The sequence below is a fragment of the Drosophila innubila genome (genome assembly GCF_004354385.1).
Source record: "Drosophila innubila isolate TH190305 chromosome 2L unlocalized genomic scaffold, UK_Dinn_1.0 5_B_2L, whole genome shotgun sequence".
Taxonomy (NCBI): Eukaryota; Metazoa; Arthropoda; class Insecta; order Diptera; family Drosophilidae; genus Drosophila; species Drosophila innubila.
Genome location: NW_022995373.1, coordinates 2,828,324 through 2,841,329, shown reverse-complemented (window position 1 = coordinate 2,841,329; position 13,006 = coordinate 2,828,324). Strand labels below are relative to the sequence as shown.

General features: G+C 36.3%; 1 protein-coding gene across 1 annotated transcript in view; it reads left to right on the top strand.

Moving 5' to 3' along the window:
• The window catches only part of LOC117782563 (tyrosine-protein kinase transmembrane receptor Ror), a 76,674-nt gene that overhangs the window by 41,340 nt on the left and 22,328 nt on the right, over window positions 1-13,006 (top strand). The window contains exons 4-5 of the mRNA XM_034619587.1: window positions 8,792-8,944; window positions 9,006-9,599. Coding sequence (XP_034475478.1) covers window positions 8,792-8,944; window positions 9,006-9,599 — 747 coding nt within the window. The remainder of the gene's footprint in view (window positions 1-8,791; window positions 8,945-9,005; window positions 9,600-13,006) is intronic.

The window sequence follows — 13,006 nt, the reverse complement described above, 5'->3', positions numbered from 1 at the left end:
TTGCTTGCTTTTGACATTGTAACTTTATCTTTAATGCAGGCAAATAGTAAAATATAAAAATTTAGTTGTTGAACGTATTTCATATTTAAAAAATTTTTTTTCTTTAATTATAAAGAAAAACTAGGGGGCCCCGCCCCCTGCTCGCTTTGCTCGCGTTGCTACAGCTGAGCATACTATACTGTCGGAGACCTCGTACTTACTATGAAATAAAAAGTTTTTCATACTAAGACTTGGATTTCACCCGATCGGTCCTATGACAACTATATGATATAGTGGTTCCGATTAGAACCAACTTTGTTCAGGATATATAAGTCTTAAATAAATGCATATTCTATAAGTTTGGTTACGATATCTAGTAAAATAAAAAAGTTTTTCATACTAAGACTTAATATTGGACCGATCGGTCCTATGACAGCTATATGATATAGTGGTCCGATTTGAACCAACTTTGGTCAGGATATATAAAACCAAGTTAAATGCATATTGTATTAGTTTGGTTAAGATTTCTCATTAAACAAAAAAGTTTTTCATACTAAAACCTAATTTTTACCCGATCGGTCCTATGACAGCTATATGATATAGTGGTCCGATTTCAACCAACTTTGGTCAGAATATATAAAACCAAGTTAAATGCATATTGTATAATTTTGGTTGAGATATCTCATAAAACCAAAAAGTTTTTCGTACTAAAACGTGATTTTCGACCGATAGATAAATGTATTTATTCACTTAACAGGTAATATCTTCCGAACCCCTCAACCAAAATTTATGTTTTATATACCAAAAAACGCGAAATTGTACGTATGACAACATATTAAAATTTAACAAAAATCGTAAGAGCCGTTTTGTCAGAAATCGCCAAAATGTAAGCTAAAAAACTTGATTTCACCTGTAAAATGTTACCTGAGTACTTTAGAAAAAAAGTTTAAAGGTACGCCTAAAACACACCTTTCTAATGATATATAGAACATATCTGTAGCTTCCATGGTTTGGAAACTGTTGAGGTTTAAATTTTGGCGGGATTTAGCGTTTTCCCGCTAAACTAGCGGGAAATTGAAAAAGTCGTAGAACAAACATTTCTAGATTTTTGAAAAGGAATCAATCCCCATCATTACATTAAAGCTCCTTTAGCGCTTTGATGCAAACAGACAAACAGACAAACAAACTGACTTTTCATTTCATTTTGAGAAGTCCACTAAAATTTTCAAATTTAATTATCTTTTGAACCAGTTATCGGATTTGGGTGATTGAGGTATCAATCGACGCGTATTTTAAGTAGAATTTTAAAAATAAAAAATTTTACCAAAAGCAACAACGGCCCCATAAGCTGCAATTATCAAAATTTTTCCCTCCCACTTACACCCCGTATCTCATGACCCAGGTTGGTTAGAAAAGTTTTAGTACGCCATTTTGTAAGTTAGAACTAAACCCGTCGATCGGTATATAACTCGATCTGATCGGACAGTCGTAGCAAATTTTCCAACTTAGCTGTATATATAGTTAGTCGCCTTTCGCACCCTTCGTGCTGCTTTCGTCACTAACGCGAACTGCCGTCCGCAGTGATCTAACTCGTAAGCGTGGGTGTTAAAAGCTTTCAATTGGAGAAAAGCCAGTGAAGACTAATTACAGAAATTATTCTGTTATAGTCTTACGTTCTGAGTGCCTTCTGCCTGTAACTCACATTTTTTTTAAAGCAAACTTTAAAGACCCTGTACTTTTTTTAAGTACGGGGTCTAATAAACTTAAATATAAAATATAGGCTGCAAAAAAAATTAAAGTTAGATTTGGGCTATAATTTTTGCATATCCCAGATCTAACTTTATTTTTTTTCTTTATTTATATTTAATTTTATTTTTATTTGTATTCGTTTAAATGAACATGGGCATTCCAACTCAATATATTGCTTACATTAGTTTAGAAATACCGGTATGATTTCGGCTCACTAAACAAATTATAAAATATCAATTATAATTTTTCATGCCCCAAATCTAAATGTAGTTTTTTTCTTTACAGTTCATAATTTATATTTAATTTTTTTTTTATTTGTAATCCTTAACTTAATTTTTATACTTGGTAATTTTTTCTTTGCCGACTGCTTTTATTCGTGCATAAATAAAAAAAATAAATAAATAAAAATAAAATAAAATAAATTTTTGTGATTGATTAGCTTTAAGCTGTAAAATGAAGATATTATTTTTGTTTTTTTAAATCTTAGAAATATCGATATACTTAATATTCGATAGTTAAGAAGAGGACGAGATCTGGCACTGGTGCGAAGTAGACGCATTTAATTGAAGCTCCTTAATTTTATGTTACTTATCATTTAATAAATATTAGGGTGCATGCAATAACGCCCAGTGCAATAACGCCCATGGGCATTATCTCACTTTTTAAATTGCAATAACGACCCGTGGGCGTTATTACGCGCGATTTTTTTTTTAGTTTTTGTCTGCGCCGTTTTTTTTTTTTTCAAAACTGTTTTACATCCTCCGTTCTCTTATTTCTATAGTCCTCGAACTTCCTTTTCAACGGAATTGAAACTTGGCAAAATATCAAAATGTATACATGTTTTTCATGACATTGTTTTTAGATTAAGATTTCTTACAATAAAATTAAAAAGTAAAAGGGTATATTGTGTTCGTTGGAATGTATGTAACAGGGAGAAGGAGGAATCTCCGATCCTATAAAGTATATATATATAAAGTATTATAAAAAAAAACGAAAATTTGGATTGTGCACTGTGCGCAAAAAGGGTGAGCTTCATTGTACATAAAAATTACTTTTTGCGCAGCTCCGTTGGCGTTATTGCACTTTTGGATGGGAAATGCACCCAAAAATTAAGTTAATCATATTCGAGTCGCCAAGATTCTCGCACGGATCGCGTGACAACAGAGCACCTGTTAGAAGCCCAGTGTCTTTCAGTTCAGAACTGCAATAAGTGATGTGTTCAGGCTCGCAATGGGATATGTAACTTCGGTCTAGGCGACCAAAGAGATTGTAAATTGGGATTGGTTTCCCCGGTCTATGTGTGAATTTCACAAATTAACGAAATTGCAGCATCAGTTATCTCGCTTGAGTCAAAAAGGCTTCGCGCCAGCTGTTTCTGGCAGTGATTTGATTCTACGATTGATGGAACTTGAAGGATCAGAGGGAGTAAACATGTCGCATGAATCTTAAGAAAAAACTAGTCGGCCGGTACTACAGTCGAGCATACTCGACTGTCGGAGAACTAATAATGAAAAAAGTTTTTCTTACTAAGACTGGATTTTCGTCCGATCGGTCCTATGACAGCTATATGATATAGTGGCCAGATTCGAATCAACTTTGGACAGAATATATAAAACTAAGTTTAATGCATATTCTATAAAAGATATAGTGGTCCGATTAATAAAAGAAACAAACTGGATCTGCCTGCAATATTAAGGAATCTACATACCAAATTTGGTGTCACTAGCTTGTAAATTGTTCTTTTAATTCGGATATGAAATTTTTTTTCCCGATTTGTGGGCGATAAAGGGGGCGTGGCCGAATTTTGAAATAAACTTGATCTGCTTGCAATATAGAGGAACATACATACCAAGTTTGGTGTCTCTAGCTCTTATAGTCTCTGAGATCTAGGTGTTCATACAGAGGGACGGAACCAAAGTTGGTTCAAATCGGACCACTATATCCTATAGCTGTCATAGGACCGATCGGGTGAAAATCCAGTCTTAGTATGGAAAACTTTTCTTTTTATGAGATATCGTAATCAAACTAATAGAACATGCATTCAACTTGGTTTTATATATCCTGTCTAAAGTTGGTTCGAATCGGACCACTATATCATATAGCTGTCATAGGACCGATCTTTCACCCGATCGGTCTTAGTATGTTTAATGAGATATCGTAACCAAACTTATAGAATATACATAAAACTTGGCTTTATATAGCCTGTCCAAAGTTGGTTTAAATCGGACCACTATATCATATAGCTGTCATAGGACCGATCGGACGAAAATCAAGACTTAGTAAGAAAAACTTTTTTCCATTATTAGTTTTTGCCATTGTAAGTACGGGGTCTCCGACAGACGAGTATGCTCGACTGAAGCACCGGCCAGCTAGTTTTAAGTACGGGGTCTAAAAAGTTGTCCCCGGCGGGAATCGAACCCGCAACAAAACTTCAAAAAATATTAAATGACAGAGGTTTAACATATTGAGCCACACTTGCACATATCCGTTTAGCCTCCCAAATTTCCATATTAATTCTTTTATTACTCAATTGCAAAATTAAAAAATTTTATTTTATCCTTTAATCATCTTAATAATACATTTATTTCTTTTAAATGAAAAAGAAAAAAGAATAAAAGTTTAATGACTTTCGCCCACGGCAGAACTCGAACCCACGAACATTTTCTGACCTTCCGCCTCTTAGCACGCTACGCCACAGAAGCACATGACTGATCGAAAGCAAATTTGTTACATAATAAGTTAACTCAATTTTCATGTTATCAAGTTATTCAAGATTTAATTACTTGCCAACGCTCCCTTGATTTGAATATCTTGACTATTTACGGTCCGATCGAAATGAAATTTTCAGCAAAAATCTAGAATACTTTTCTCTTCGTCTATGAAAAATTTTAGTCTCTAGCTTTTAAATTGCTTTTATAATTTGGATATGAAATTTTCTATGTAGATTTGTAGGCGTTTAAGGGGGCGTGGCCAAATTTTGTAACATACTTCATCTGCCTGCAATATAGAGCAACTTCCATACCAAGTTCGGTGTCTTTAACTTTTAAATTGTTCTTATAATTTGGATATGAAATTTTCTATGTCGATTTTTGGGCGGTAAAGGGGCGTGGTCGAATTCTAAAACAAACTTGATCTGCTTGCAGTATAGAGGAACCTACATACCAAGTTTGGTGTCTCCAGCTCATATAGTCTCTGAGATCTAGGTGTTCATACAGACGTCAGGACAGACGGACATTGCTATATTGACTCGGCTATTGATGCTGATCAAGAATATATATACTTTATAGGGTCTGCTACGCCTCCTTCTGCCTGTTACGCACATTTTTTTTAAAACAAACTTAATAGAAACCTGTATTTTTTTTAAGTACGGGGTCTAAAAATCGAAATTGAAAAAACTTAAATTAAAATGAAAAAGATTAAGCAATAATATTAACATTTAACTTAAGAATACGTATAATACTATAATGCGCAAACACTTTCAAGTTATTCATATAATCGAACCATTAAGTTAAACACAAGCTCCGATATTTTTGTGAACCATTGTGAACGTATTTCGAAATTTGTGCTTTCAATTTCAAAAAGATATAAATAAAGCTAAAAAGGCTAAAGAAAAACGAAAAAATGCTAGTTTTGTAATAAAGTTGCTAAAATTGCTGAAAAAAATTAAAAATTGCTAGATTTGTGGCTAATAGCAACTAAATTGCAAAACTGGCAGTACTAAGTACAAGCGCAGCCGCATGAGCACAGACAGTGAATGAAACATGTTGGATTCAGCTAATGAGAAACGCCAGTTCAACTCCAAAACCAGACAATCATCTGTCAAGAAGACTGCCAATACTTTGCCAGAATTTGATCAAAGTGACACGAACGCTATCTCAGTCGAGCAGTTCATCGATCGTGTCGAAAATGTCATTAACGCTTTCAAATGGGAGGAGAAATTCTTATTAATCGCAATACATTCACAGCTGCAAGGTCCAGCTTAAATGTGGTTCGATTCATCGCCAGATTTGCATACCACATGGAGAGCATTCTCAAGCGATTTGCGCGATGAGTTTGGAACAACACTAGATGAAGCAGAGATTATATCAAGACCAATGCTATACGACGGTCAAAGGAAACGGTGAAGGAATATTGTTTTCGTACGTCAGCATTAGGCGTGCGATACATTATTAGTGAAGCTGCAGTCATCAGATATACAGCACCGTGAGCTACAACAGAGTATAGCAGCAATTAAGTTTTCGACAATCAAGCAGATAAGAGATACCGGAGATGAGTATTTTGTAAATCGAGGAAGATTACCGAACGTAAGACATGATCCAGTTAGACGCAACAATACTGAACAGAAACCAGGGAATGAAGCAAAGAAAAAGAAGTCCCTAAAGTGTTATAATTGTGTGCCCGGTCCCACAGAAGAATCCTCGTTGTGAAAAATGTAAGAAGTTTCATGGAAGCAATGAAAGCTGCAATCCGCCAGATGTAAATTCTCGACGCCTGGGTGCTGAGAATAGAGACCAGTGGTTCACCAAAAAAAAAAGTCGTGCAGTCGAAGCCGAATAACGCATTCATTGATACGGGTAGCCAAGTAAGTATTGTTCGCAAGTCAGTGGCCCAAGGTATCAATGCTGGTCGACGCAAGTGTCTTATCCAGATGAAAGGTATTTGTGCTGGTACCCGAATACTAAACAAGACTATAATTGTGGCTATTGTCATTGATGACATGACAACTACAGCACAAATTTACATTGCAGATGATGATCTACTTCAAGAAGATTTCTTCTTTATGGTCAACACGCAACTCATGCTAAAGTTTGATAATGGTCAAATGATTTATGGAAACAAACGCACAGAGAAAGTTCCCAGAACAGAAACTAATTCGTTCTCTAAGCTCCTTACTAATGTAGACAACGATGATGATAACGCAAAGTTCAGCTATCTTTTAGAATCGCATGCAACCGGATTAGAAGGAATCGGGAAAACAAACGTAGTGGAAGCCAACACAATATCGTATACCAGAACCCAAAAGAGATATTGCCAATCAGATGATAGACGAGTTGTTGCAGCGCGATATAATCAGTATGTCCACATCAGAGTACGCAAGCCCCATTGTGCTTATCAAGAAGCAGAACGGAGGTGATCGATTGTGCGTTGATTATCGCCGTCTCAACAAATGCATGAAGAAGGAAAACTTTCCAGTCCAAAATACCAAAGAGCGTTTACAGAAACCCAAGCAGTTCAAATATTTCTCTTTGCTAGCTTTGTATAGCGGATATTATCAAATCAAAGTAGCTTCCGAGAGCCGAAAGTATACAGCTTTTATTGCCACTGATAGTTTATTGGAATTCAAGCGGATGCCTTTTTTATTAAAAAAGTCCTCCATTTTTTAATCGACTGATGACAGATAATTGACAGAAAGGGAAGGATGACACGATTCATTATATGGATGATATCTTGGTTGAAAGCCAATCAATGAGATCTCGATAAGCTTGGGCGTATCCCAATCGAATTCGTTTTTAGGTCACCAGATACACCCTGAAGGAATAAGTTCAGGCGAGATAATACGAATGTTATGGCTCTATTTCCAATGCCAAACAGCGTGACAGAAGCTAAAAATTTTTAAGGCCTCAGTGGATACTTAAAGAAATTCGTTGCCAGATGTTCAACAGTTGAAGCCAATTACCTATTTTAGTCGATCAACATTCAAAACTGAGAGGAATTTTCATAGCTACGAACTCGACGCATTAGCTTTCGTCAAGTCGTTAGAGCGATTCAAATATTATGCTTTCGTCAAGTCGTTAGAGCGATTCAAATATTATGCGGAAAAATGATCAAGGTTATTACAGATTGTAACGCATTGAAAACGGCGATGCAGAAACGTGATCTGATACCTCGCATCGCAAAATGGTGGCTAAGAATTCATTCGAATTCGACATCGAGATCGCTCACAGATCTGGTTCTTGAATGGAACTCACTTAGCCGTGCTCCATATAAGGATGCACAGGAATTAGATACAGCCAGCTGGAAAACAGGAAAGCTTATCATTGACGAAGCAGATTGGTTGTTCACCATACACCTACAGGATAAAAAGATCCAAACGATAGTCAGCAATATGAAATCCAAGTAGCAAACCGAAGACGATAAATATGTGATCGAGCAAGGACGCCTGTACCGTAAGCACGACAGCAAACTCCTATGGGTTGTGCCTAAGCAACTACGTTATTATATTCTTTATGAGTTACATGACATGGACAAAGCATTAAGCCAAATCCGTAATCTGTTTTGGTTTCCCCGTATGAGAAACTAAGTAAAGAGTTACATACAATCCTGCGTGGGCTGTGCACTGAATAAGCAACCAGGTGGACGACAAAAGGGTCAATATAATTTTGACAATATGAAGCCAATACCGTTTTCCACAATACACATTGACCATTTGGAAACCTTTCCAAGAAGTCCCAACGAAACGAACACGTCTTTGCCATTGTCCACGCCCTTACAAAGCTTACAATTATTTGCGCTGTGAAAAGTACAGCTACCAAACATGTCTTAGATGTCCTACGAGAAGTAACAAGTTACCTTAGAATGCCAGCCCGAATCATCTCCGATTGTGATACAGCCTTTACGTCCAAGGAATTTGAGAAATTCTGCCGAGAGAATAATGTCAAGCGTATCCTTAATGCCGTTCGCACTCTAAGAGCAAATGGACATGTGGAGCGCACAAATCGTATAATACTGTCCATGCTGTTGCCAATGACAGATAATGAGAAACAATGGGACGAGAAACTACGAGACAACCAATAGCGCATCAACACCATGGTAAACAAAACTACAAAATGTTCTCCATTTCAGCTGTTGTACGGGTATGATTTTATTTTTAATTATTGAAAATGTTACTCCTAAAGGAGTGCAACATATAATAATTTTACTGTTTTATATTAAAAAGAAACGCTACAATAAAGTTTGTTCGACTGCCGCCTTTTATTTCTGTTTTCATTTAGTTATTTGTGTCAAATTCCGTCTCAATTTAGTACATACTTTAAAATATTATATTTTTACTTATTTATTGAAGAATTGACCAGTCCTCGGGAATCTGCCAACTATATAACGGAACTATTTGTCAACACTTTTTGAAGAATACCCATGTATTTATACCACCAAATGCGACAATTAATGAGTTAGAGGAACGATTGAAAGCCGCTTATGGAGTAATAAAAGAATCAAAGTAAGTGCATGTTTGAAAATCGTTAATAAAAAGGTCACTTATGTAATAATTTTAATTTTAGAGATATGAATGCTAACTGTCGAAAGTATGCATTACCTAGTTTATGCTTCAGTTCACTTCCGATTTGTAGAACTCCTGAGCGAACCAACTTACTGTATTTTGCAAATTTAGCTATGTTTACTAACTTGTACAGTGGAAATGACACACGAGAAAAACGATCTGTTTCAAAAGATTCTAAGAGCAAACATTTTTTCCTTAAAAAGAAGTCAATCTTTTATGACGATGTTTTCAGTAAGGATGTGTCAAGCAAATATCCACCTACAAAAGAATCCGAAAACCTAAAACGAATTTGCCGTGAAGAATGTGAACTTTTAGAGACCGAACTTTGCCAAAAAGAGTATGCAATTGCCAAACGTCACCCAGTAATTGGTATAGTTGGAGTTGAAGAGTGTCAAAGATTACCGCAACACAAAGATTGCTCTACATTAGGAATAACCATTGAAGTGGACGAAACTGAAAACTGCTATTGGGAGGACGGATCAAGTTATAGGGGCATTAAAAACCGTAGCATTACAGGAAAACCGTGTTTACGATGGTCCTGGTTAATGAAAGAAATTTCTGACTTTCCAGAACTTATTGGACAGAACTATTGCAGGTATGTTGTTTTTATTTGATTTATTAAAATGTAAGTACAGATCGTGTGTCTTTAGCAAAGTATAAATGACGACTGAAATTAACAATAACATAGCATCATAGCTTACATTCTAACAGAGTTCTTGTCTGGTAATTACATACAGGCATGTAAGTATCCAATACATTTTCATGCTTAACTCTCACAAGATTTTTGCTCAGCACATCAGATATCATATTTTCAGTGGGCACATAATTAATTTTAGTTACATTATTCTTATATATTTCTCAAACATGATGACATTTGATGTCGATGTGCTTATCTTTAGAAGACACAGCGCACTTTGGTGATGCTAAATTCCCATGTAAACGTAGCAACTGCTACAAAGAAACCCCACACACTCAATGATTTGCGGTCACTACTGTCACCTGCCCGTATCTATATAGCAATAGTTTGGCTTGCCAGTTCGCTCGTAGTGTATGCTCAGTTCAGCAGTTCCCTTTAAATAGCGTAGCACACGCTTTTCACCTGCTTCGTGCTCCTGAAGTGGATCAGAGTTTCTCTGCGCGAGTTTAGAGAAGGAGAGCAGAATATCAGGACTAGTTGTTTTAGCCAAGAACATCAGTGAGCCAATTAACGATTGATACTTGACTCGATCCACCTTTTGACATGCATGAGTTTTGCACTTTACTTGAAAGTCTGCTTTCAACGGTATAATATGCCGTACTGGTGCAACAGATCCTGTATTTATTGCTTTTGGTGTACCGTTATGCCACCAGTTTCTCCTCTTTGTTCGATCTCCATTCCCAATATTTCAGATTGCCACCATCAACAACTTAAAACTGATCGGATATCAATTGTTTAGTCCTGTTTAGAACACCCTTGATTTTGCTGGCCATCATCAACGATAATTTTGATCTGCTTCCCATCTTGAAGTGTGTACACGCAATAAACCCCTGCATGAATACATTCAAATCGACCTATGAGACATTCACTCTAAAATGCTGTACATATTTTTCTATATTCATTTTTTTTATGAACATGAGTGCACATTCATGACCTGAGACATTCATCTAGGCTGTACCTTTTCTATATTGTTTTTATGAACATGAGTGCATATGGTTTTTTTTTACGTTTCTAGTAGGTGTGTACTCATTCTCACTAAATGTTGTACAACTAAATGTAAGTGCAGCTTTTTGCTGTACACTTACTCACTGTACAATGAATGTATGGTTTTTTTAATTTATACACAATTTATGTTATACTATATATATATTAGGAAAATATATTAAGTTTTTTTGATTATGTTGTGGTCAGCGTAATTATTTTTGTTAGAATTTAAAAACATAATTTTGTTGACCAACGGTGCCCCAAGGGTTTACTGCTGGGCTGGACGGTCGTTTAGTTTAAGGCGGGTTCGACCGAAACCCGAGTTAACCGTTGAGCAAGAGGATTTGGGTGCAAAGATAGCTTAATGTTGTAGCTCGCCTTTTGTCTTGCTATCTCATCTTTGACGTATATAACGTTTAAATCTCTATGAATTTTCTCGTTTCGAACATACCATGGTGATAGTCCTCAAGATTTTTTATTGTACTCGCTGGATGATATCAATATTGCTATTGCACGCGTTTTCCCACAGCTGCGAGCCGTAGGTCCACACTGGTTTTATGGTTTAATTGTAAAGTAGGACCTTGTAGTCCAAGCTGAGAGGAGATCGGGGGTTCAAAAGCCAATAGCGATTATTGGCTTTCAGTTTAATCTGCGTTTTTTTTTGCTTCAAGGTGACGACGCCTATCAAGATGAACGCCAAGGTACGTATTTCTTTGGCTTGTGGGAGTTGCGTATTAGACAGTGCTAACGGAGGACATGATTGCATGTTGAGAGTAAACGTGATGTGTTTACACTTTTGTTTATTTATTTTAATACGCCAGTCGGCTAGCCAATTCTCTACTACCGCCAAATGTTCAGCTAGACGTGCTGTTGCTTTAATGAAGCATCTGGAACGACTAAGAATTGCGGTGTCGTCGGCTAACGTAGATGTTGTTAGCCGCTTGTTTATGGGGATGTCCGCTGTGTAAATTACGTATAATGGTGCTCCCAATACACTTCCCTAGGGAACTCCAGCTTCTATAATATGATCATCAGATGTAGTAGTGTTGCATCTCACTGCGAAGACTCTATTGTAGAGGTACGACTCGAGAAGCTTATGAGAGTACACTGGGAGCGTCGATTTGATTTTATGCATGAGACCTTCAAGCCACACTCGATCGAAGGCCTGGGAGACGTCGAGGAATATTGCGCAGCAGTATTCCCGATGTCCGTATGGGTTACGTTATATAACAACGGAAACTGCTCCTTTGAGTTCATCCACCACTGCTTAACATTAAACTCATCGGTGAAGCCTACATATACATGCTTATATGCCTCTATTTCAATATTTATTTTATCAAATATGTTATTGCTTGTGCCGGTTTCTATTTAATCGGCAAATACCTCATCATTTTGGGGGTTTGGTGTCATATTTGGCCATATTTTCATTTTGGCAGTTTATAAGGAAATCCTTTATGTCCCGAACTTCTTCAATTGTTTCCGACTTTTCCAGTTCAGTAAATTGAGATAACTTGTTGGTTCGTGGAAACAAAAATAGGGAAATGCGGTGAAAATTCTTTAAATATGCTTCTAAAATCTAATCAATTCATTGTCACTGTTACCCAGTGTTGCCATTTTAGCAATATTATTGCTAGATTTTGCACTTTTTTAATTGCAAAAGCTAGAAAAAATGTTGAATTGCAATCACTGCGGACGGCAGTTCGCGTTAGTGACGAAAGCATCACGATGGGTGCGAAAGTCGACTAACAATATATACAGCTAAGTTGGAAAATTTGCCATGATTGTCCGATGAGATCGTATTATATACCGATCGAAAGGTTTAGTCCTAATGACATACTAAAACTATTTCTAACTCACCTGAGTCATGAGATACGGGGGTGTAAAAGGGTGGGGAAAAATTTATATGATTGCAGCTAATGAAGCTGTTGGGGTCTTTTGGTAAAATTTATAATTTTTTAAAAATTTTTATCAAAAATACGCTTTGATTGATACCTCGATGACCCAAATCCGACAGCTGGTTCAAAGGAAAGCTAGTCGGCCGGTGCTACAGTCGAGAATACTCGACTGTCGGAGACCCCGTACTTACTATGGCAAAAACTAATAATGGAAAAAAATAAAAAATATTTAGTTAACTTAAAATCATATTCTATCATATTAGTAACAATGTGTCATAAAACATAAAAGATTTTTGTACTAAGAATTGATTTTCGACCGATGGGTCCTATTACAGCTAAATGATACAGTGGTCTGATTTGAACCAACTTTAAACAGGATATATAAAACCAAGTTTTATGTATATTCTATCAGTTTGGTTACGATAT